This window comes from Dipodomys ordii, unplaced genomic scaffold (genome assembly GCF_000151885.1).
Source record: "Dipodomys ordii isolate 6190 unplaced genomic scaffold, Dord_2.0 Scaffold38, whole genome shotgun sequence".
Taxonomy (NCBI): Eukaryota; Metazoa; Chordata; class Mammalia; order Rodentia; family Heteromyidae; genus Dipodomys; species Dipodomys ordii.
The window spans coordinates 4,800,900-4,810,224 of record NW_012267254.1 but is presented as its reverse complement, the minus strand read 5'-3'; the positions used below and the strand labels follow the sequence as shown (position 1 = coordinate 4,810,224).

Here is a 9,325-nt window from a genome sequence, read left to right as displayed (position 1 = left end):
GTTCAAGAAAGCCCTAAGTACAATTTGCTATCTGGACATTTCTTGGAGTTGTCAACATTTAATAAAGATTTTCCTAAAGAATTTCTTCTTTTTCAGTCACACAACAGATTCCAAACATGGACCCCATCCATCTCTGAAAATGAACCATGAAGTGTCAACTTACTAGAAGTATGATTGTTCCCTTAAAAAATTAAGCTAGATTTTCTCTTAGCTATTTCTTCTCCTATTAAGTCTCCTCATCCTCATTTTACACCTTGGTCAGATGACACATTCACCTGGTTCCTAGAAACAGTTTTCTGAAAAGAAATTGAACTGCTTCTCATAAGAACTGATACCCAAGAAATACCATGCTCACCAACAAAACTGGACTGTGGAACATCTAAGTGGTAGAGTAATTGATACCTTGATATGGAAAAGCTAAGACTTTCTCAGGAGATTTTGCCTTCAGAAGGACTAAGAAACACTACTATGATGGTAACTGAGTTCATCATACTAGGGTTTGGAGACCTCAAGGAGTTGAGTCCTTTGCTCTTCCTGGTATTTGGTATTGTCTATATGGTCACCGTTTCTGGAAATATTCTCTTGGTGGTGCTAGTGTGCACTCAAAGAAGACTCCAGATGCCAATGTACTTTTTTCTGGCAAATCTTTCATGCCTGGAGGTCTGTTATACATCCAACATTGTACCCAGAATGTTGGTGGACTTGTTGAGGGAAAAAAGAGTGATATCCATGGTAGGTTGTATTATTCAACTCTATTTCTTTGGGGCATTGGGCAGCGCTGAGTGTTATCTACTGGCTGTGATGTCATATGACCGGTACTTGGCAGTCTGCAGGCCCTTGCAATATGCAACATTAATGCATCGAACCCTGTGTGTGGGCCTAGCCATTGGCTCATGGTTTAGTGGATTCACAGTGGCAGCTGCATTCCAGGCTGCTATGGTATCCAGCTTGAACTTTTGTGGTGGCAATGAGATTGACCATTTCTTTTGTGATTTGAAACCTCTACAGAAGCTCTCCTGCTCTGATCCCCATGTGGTCAACCTGGTCTGCATGAGTCTAACAGCCTTGGTAACCCTAGCTCCCTTTGGGTTAACTCTAGCCTCCTACTGGCAGATTCTTTCTGTAGTCTTGCATATATCTTCCACGCAAGGTAGGCAGAAAGCATTCTCTACTTGCTCCTCTCATCTAGTAGTTGTGACTTTGTTTTATGGGACCTTAATCTTAGTCTATGCTGTACCCTTGGCTGGCCAGGGGTCATCACTCAATAAGGCTTTCTCTTTGTTCTATACAGTTGTAACTCCTATGTGTAATCCTTTTATCTACAGCCTCAAAAACAATGATATCAAAGAGGCTCTGAATAAATTGAAGATTTGATATTTTAATCAATAGCTTTATCCAGCCAACAACAACCATGGAAGCTTGAAGTCAAAACACTCTTTCCACCCTCAAGGAATTCCCAATTAGATTAGAAAGGCCTATGGTAGATTATAAATTTCACAATCACAGATATTGACTAATCTTCAAGTGTTACAATTTGGATAAAGAGTGGGCTCAGTCTCCGAAATGGTCTAGTTTTCTGGAAGCATATTTAGATTCCAAGATGGGATGCAAACCTTCTAGGATATATAATATATCATTGTTGCATGCACCCTCCAAAACCTCCATTCTGGAAGGAAGAATTGTCAGATAGATTGTTGTTGTGTTCAATTTCCATATTGAAATATCACATAGAATCACATTTGTGTGGTAATAATAATGCAGTAAACATTAATAAAATTATAAAGTCCAGTTCTAGTTTTTATTTGGTTAAGAAGAGTAGACTGATTTTGAAAAGAAACTACAACACAAAGCAGCATATGATACACACACAAGCATGGATACATATCAAAGAGTTATGTTGAAAATGTCAGTTAAACAAGTGGGGGAACTAAGTGTATAGGGTTGGAGGAGAAATGCTAACTGTGTTGCCCCTGTAAGAAGAGGGAAGCTCTGTAAGTGAAGAAGATATGTTCAGTTTCTTCAACACCATTATTAGAGTTCTGGCTGGAAAGCAGACTGTATAAAATGTTTTATAATAATATTGTACCTCTACCTGGCTTGAAATTATGAAGACAAAGATAGAGTCTAGCAGAACATATGGAAAACCACTAGTAGACTACTTTTAAAGAAATGTGCATGAAGCACTCACAGCAATTTATTACAAATGTGGGTTGCCTCAAGCATTTTTTTCTGAGTTTTCTCTAGCATTTAAAGCTGCCTACTCTATTTTCATTATTTTCTATTATCCTTCCATATGCTTCTTTGCCTGTGCATTGGAGTTTATCTTGTGGCCTCACTTATGATTCTACCTCTTATTTTCGTAACTGTGTTACCAGCTACCCAACATTAATGCTTGGCATATTAAAGCCACCTTCCATGAGCGTGGGAAAACAAAAAGATGCTACTCTGAAAAGTGAGAGAATGGATACATGCAAAATTATTCATTGAGAGCCTAGTATTATCCATGCATTGTTCAAGGTCCTAAGAATAGCACAATCAAGAATAATGAAAAACGCCATTAGTTGTCAATCTTGATGGTGTTATAATGGCCTTGGTATTCAAGTTGCTCAAATTTATGTTTTTCATTTTCTTTATAGAGTAAGTACATCTTGAAAGAACTACCCATAAAGAGAATCTATACAGGTAAAGCCCCAATGCTATTTAACTTGATTTGAAAGGAAATTAATAATGTGAACCTATTTAAAGGAAAGGCCTAGCTGAACTTCTGTGGGCTAGAAAAACAAGCAGATACACTTAGAATGTCCCTTGTTTAACTTACTTCACCACCTACAACTTATGATTTACCTTCTCCTGGAATCCTCCCCAACTGTGCAGCTCATGTTATTCTTCCCTTGAGATAAAGTTTCTTTTTCTTCTTCAGTTGACATGTGGCAACTGCTCTGTACTTCTTACGCATAGGGTCCTATCTTCCCATGAGATGGGAAGTCGATATGTCGAGTCAGGAAGTCATTTCTAGTTGTATTCTCAAGAACTCAGTATACCATCCAGCACACAGTAGATATTGGGTACTCATACTTCATAGTTCAAAAATCTATGACATCAGTATGGACTTGTAGCCATTAATAACAAGGTTCTTTCTTCTCCAATCTAGTCTCTCACTAGGCTCTATCTCATGTTCTCATACCTATGCATCCTGACTCATGACCTTTCCCTGGAAAAGTTTGTTTGTCTTTATATGGCAACTAGCTACTACACCATCATCTTTTTCATGCTTAGATCCATCATCATCTCCTTCTGGAAGATTTACTTGACATATATCCAAAGGTCTCCAGTTCAGCCTATGTCTATGGTTCTACTGTTCAGAATAAACAGTTATGGAATCATTGTAGGTACCCATCAGTTGGTGAATGGATAAAGAAAAGGTGGTATTTATGCACAATAGATATTATTCAAACATAAGAAGAAAAAATTACATTGTTCCCAGGGAAATGAAGAAAGGAAGCTGAAGATCATCATTTTAAGTGAAATATGTAAGGTCTAGAAAGACTAATATCACATCTTTTCTCCAATATGTTGAGTTGACAGTTATAAAAAAAGCCATAGAAGTAGAAATGTGCCTATTTGTAAAGAGGAATGTGAAATAAGACACAAGAGGCCAATAGATGATGAATGTAATCAAAGTACATAATATAAATGTGCAAAAGTGTCATAATGGTAGCTGTTAATTTTTACACTAATAAAAAGCATATAATGGTCTGGCTGAGGATGTAGCTCAGTGGTAGAGCACTTGGCTAGCATGTGTAAGGCCATGAGTTTGAACCCGAGCACCATATATACATATACATATACACACATATGCATACACATATGCATAAACGTGTGTACATATGCATATAATATACATATAAATATAAAAATATGTATAAATGCAAAATATAAATTTAGAAGCCATCAGCATGTATATGGTATTGAAAAGCTCAAAAGTGGGTGAAATCATACAAAGAAACAGTTTAGTAAAAGGCAAAAGATTTATACTATCTGAAGAGAAGCAAGAGATTTTTTTATCTTTGTTGCTGTTCTTCTTTATACTATGTGATTTTTTTTGTTTCTTTTGTATGTTCTTCCCCCATGGTACAACCCCTGTTGTCATTGTATTTGATTCTGGTGTCCTGCATCTTGTATATATGTTTTTCTAATTGTGGAGGGGAAGGGAAATACAGGATACAGGATAACCCATTGTAACAATGAGTTGTACAAGACAGTATGTTGAAAAGGAACTTTACAACTTTGTGGGGAGGGGTGGAGAGGGGAGGGGGGAGTTGGGGAGGTGGGAAAAAAGGGATGGTAAGGAAATATAAAGGAGGGTGTAACAGTGCTCAATAGGAAATGGACTCATGTAACTGTAACCCTTCTGTACAGTATCTTTACAATAATATATATACATATATATATAAAGATTATACCTCAGCAATAAGGAACAAATTACTTAAAAAATAAACAGTTTAGAGGGTAAACACAACCCATATTAGGGTCCTGGAAGCTCCCTTACTTGGACATATGCATTAAAATAACTAGCAAATGAGAACAAGATAGAAAGTTAAGAGGAAAAATAAGGCAAGTAGGTAAAAGACAATTTTTGAACACGGAAAGTCTGGTATACAATGTTGAAGGAAGGAGAAAGCTGAGGGCGGGTGGGCGTGGGCAGAGAAAAGCCCATTATCTGATAAACCAGATGACATTGATGAACTCAGTGAAGGCATTTTAGGTAGACTGATGTGTGTGGAAGTCATGCCGAAGTGAGAAAAAGAATCAGTAAAAGATCAAGGAACAAATGCATCATGTACAGATAATTCTTTGCAGGAGTCCAGCTGTGAAAAGGAATAGATATAGTCAGAGCTGGAACAGGAAACTGAAGGGAAGCTGTTAATTTTGTAGTATAAAATGATACCAAATGTTTGCATACTTGCTAGAGACTAAAGGTCCCTACCAAGGCAGGAAAGTGCAACGAGCAGAACAATATGAAAAGACTGGCCTCTCAAGAAGGAAGAGACACTTATGCTGTGACACATATGTACTGCATGCCTACTATGCTCTTGATTTTGATTCAAGTACTAGATTCATAAATCACAATCTCTGCTCTCTTGGAGCTCACAGCCCAATGAGATAGGCAGGCAATCAAACAGACCATTATTATTAGGTCGATTAATACTATGGTAACTGTGGAAGAGGCATTGCTCTAAATTGAATTGTGTCTTTCAAAGGAAAACACATGACAGTCCTAATGCTATATATCTCCAAGAGTAACTTTAGACATAAATTCTTGACAGAGGTACTGAAGCAAAAATGAACTCATTAGAGTGGGCCCAATTTTTAATAGGACCAGTGTCCTCATAAAAAGAGGAAATTTGGGCAAGGTGGTAAATAGTCTCATAGGAAGAATGCCATGTGAATATGAAGGCAAAAGATCAGGATGGAATATATATTACTTAAGGAAAGCCAGTGACTACCAGAAAGCCATCACGAGCCAGGGACACATTCTTTCACAAAGGAACCAATAGTGCCTGAATGTTATACTTCTAGCTTCCAGAACTGTTAAAAACAAAACAAAACAAAACAACAAAACTTCTGTTCTATAAACCAATCACTTTGTGGAACTTTAATGAGTGCCCTTTATACTTGGGCTCTCATTTCACTTTTCCATTTGACAAAGGCTTCCCAGAGGGCTTCAATATGCTTTCCTCATCCCAAATCCTACTGTCCCCAGGGAAGTCTGCTTCACACCATGCAAAAATCCTGTAGTCCAACTTCATCACCTTGTTCTCCCAGGTTTTGCCAGGGCTAGTGCTTCACTTAGCCTGAGCAGGGTCACTAGGTCAATTTTCAAGAAGTGACCCTGGCTAGAATAGGCCAAAGAACAGGTGGCAGCTCTAGCAAGAAGATACAGTTGAAGCTACAGGATAGGGCCATGGGATTTCTGGGCTGGAGAAGTGGGCAGAGTTAGACTATCTGAGTAATCTCCAACTGAGCCAAATATGACCCATGGGATCCCTATTGAAGAAGGCGCAACAGGGATCTAGAAATAGGAATCCAAACATGATGTTCAAAACAACATACAAGAAATAAATGAACTTAAATTATACAAAATTCATTTAGACAATGTGCATACTTTCATACTTGTCATATTTACTGTTGATGTGACAGCATCCCATTTAACCCCAAATTGAATGATCACAGATGAATACACATCACACAGATGAATACACATCACACAGATACAAATGATTACATATTACTCCATAGCCACACTGTCAGTACCTGGTGTGACATGATTTCATTGGCAGCTACTCTAGCATCTGATCTGTTTGCTATTGCCAGGGAAGGAGATGCTCTGTACAAGTGCACAAAGTAACAACTGCTAGAAGTATGCTTTCAAATAGCCAACTCTTTTTTACTGTAGATGTTTCAAATAGCTTTCTGTCTTACACCAAGTGAACTTGATACGATTTTACTTCTTCTGTATGATTCTAGACCACCTTATAGACACTATTATTGGAGGCTGCCCTGAATTTCCAGCAGGAATTATTCAGATGTATATTGGACTCTGTCTCTATTAAATGGTCCAAATATAAATATCCTTTTAACAGTGACACATATCACCTTTACATATGAAAAATACATGTGGGATTTCATATACTCACATCATCTTTCATATAAATGACTACATAAAATGGACATACTTTATCATACACAGTACATATATAGTAAATGTGCTTACAATCTATGTATCTTGTATCTAGGTTTACAAGTAACCCCCTTTCTTATACTCAATATCTTGCTTCTTTTGTCATATTCCTTACTTCCTTTGCACACTAATTATTAAGATTAAGGAATTGGTTCTTCATTCACTGCAGAGTAGAAAATTTTAATTGGTTGTACCTGACTTAGTTAAAGAAGGCATTTTTTAACGACAAAGAACTTCACTGGGAGATGGGCTCAGGGGGAGTTATTAAAAGTAAGTCCATAACCGCTCCTTGGGAGGTCATTATTTTGCATCATTTCTTCTGCTCACCCCACCCTGCATTATGTTTATTATTGGTAACAAGGTGAGAAGAAATTCCCTGACTTCATTAGAAACCCAGAAAAATAACTTTCCCTTGCCAATACCTTGCTTTCTTGCTGGAACACATTTCTTCTGGAAGGTGTCTTGGCAAAAGTATCTGGCCCAAACACTTATTTTGGTCTAAAGGGTAGCTTTAATAAACTTTCTGGAACTTCAGGGTTCATCCCTTGATACAACTCTCCAGTGCTTATACACATCGCAAAGGAGCCATCTCATTTCAAGTGGGAAATATCCCGATCATCACCTACATCAGTTACAGTCACATCTGTGCCACCTCAGGGAGGGAAGAATAAAAATTCCACAAACACCTGTTACACACACACACACACACACACACACACACACACACACGCTAATCAGAAAAGATTACTAGTTTTAAAATCAGACTGGCAAGATATAGTGTAACATGCCTTGGTTAGCAGATAATTCAACACCTGATATATTTGGCCCTGAACAGGATGGAGCTATTATAAAAGGAAACTTCCCTTGTGGTGCCCAATTGTTTCAAATGGATAGCCCTCTGTGTTTTTATGCTCAGTGTGTTTGACTCAATGCACCCTTTTAAGGTTCATTTTAGGCCATCTTTATGGACACTAATCATTGCATTGTGCTGAGATGTAAGGGTATCCTGAGAAGCTATCTTGAGATGTATCACACTGTTTAATCATCCACTAAATGGCCCCAGGCTGTCTATTTTCAAGAAGTTTTTTTGTCATCTTGCTGAAGTTTTTGCATGCTGATAGCATTGTTTATGCCTCTAGTAGTCCTTTGACATTTTCTATTCTACCTTAGGCTCTGCAACCAACCTGACTTACAACTGTGTATAAAGTAGCATTGAGAGCCTTGGGTTTTTTTTTCTATAAGTACTCTGCGTGAATTGTGGTGCATGAATTTTGTATCATCTCTTTTAGCTGCCCTAAGTTTTGTAAAGGTTAATCTTTAGTTTTTAGCTCTGTGAATAGTAGACAATTATGGTTTCCATGAAGGGGACCTTTAAATAAGTGATAGATCATTGTTGTTGGGGTTGATATAGATAACTGATCATTTGAACTTCACTAATTTATGATACGGCATTGTGTTATTTATAGACTAGGCTTTAGAGTTTTTCATTTCACCAGCTTTCAAGAAAAGGATATGTTTAGTAAACTAACACCTTATACAAAAATACATTGCAAGTCTTATGAGTGCAGCATAGAGAGAAACTCAATGAAAACTGTTAATCCTTAAGGAGATGGTAGACCCCTCTCTGTAGGTAGGTGGGGAATAATGGGAAGGAGTTGGCCTGGTTGGAAGGATAAAAGCAGTTGAATAAATGCTGCCTAAATAAATGGTCTATAACTGTGAAAATGAAACAAGGATATCTTTGGAGGGTGCTTTTGAGGTGGGGTACAGGAAGTGTGATGGAAGGTGAAATTGTAACACACTGTGAACAGGTGGCGATGTAACAACAAATTTTTCCCATCCATCTATAATTAATATAAAGTAATAAAAAGTACAAGGGTAATGCAAGGTTCATTTATACATGGAACAATGAAAATATATTTTTATTTATTTTTATTAATGTTTTTATTGTGAAAATATAGTACAGAGGGGTTACAATTACATGAGCAAGGTCATATATATTTTTAATATGAATACCTCTAAGTCATCCAATTGGGAGGTGGAATTTATTGTTTTTATTTGAAAGTAACAATAGCAGGTAATAACCTCTCAAATAATAAATCTATTGAGAAGAAAGTTCACATACACCGAGAATTGAAAGTAGTATGGAGGTTCCTCAGAAGACTCCACATAGAGTTCCCCTATGACCCAGCAATCCACTTTTGGGCATTTACCCAAATGTTTACAAATAAGACCACACTAAAGCTACCAGCACAACTATGTTTATTGCAGCATTATTTACCATAGCTAAGATCTGGAACCAACCCAGATGCCCCTCAGTAGATGAATGGATCAAGAAAATATGGTATATATACACAATGGAATTCTATGCCTTCATCAGAAAGAATGACATTGCCCCATTTGTTAGGAAATGGAAAGACTTGGAAAAAATTATATTAAGCGAAGTAAGCCAGACCCAAAGAAACATAGGCCCCATGGTTTCCGTTATTTGCAATATCTAGTATATGTATGAGTCAAGCGGAAAAGGTCAGATAATGTGATGTTAGGAAAATGAACCCTTAGATATGTATTTTAATGTTTTTT

At 37.3% G+C, this 9,325-nt stretch overlaps 1 protein-coding gene across 1 annotated transcript; it reads left to right on the top strand.

The window, feature by feature from the left end:
* The first annotated feature begins 468 nt into the window (after nucleotides 1-468).
* Nucleotides 469-1,374, top strand: LOC105986931 (olfactory receptor 10A7-like). The gene has a single exon (XM_013018066.1). The coding sequence runs from the start codon at nucleotides 469-471 to the stop codon at nucleotides 1,372-1,374; it is 906 nt and encodes a 301-aa protein (XP_012873520.1).
* Nucleotides 1,375-9,325: the final 7,951 nt, after the last annotated feature.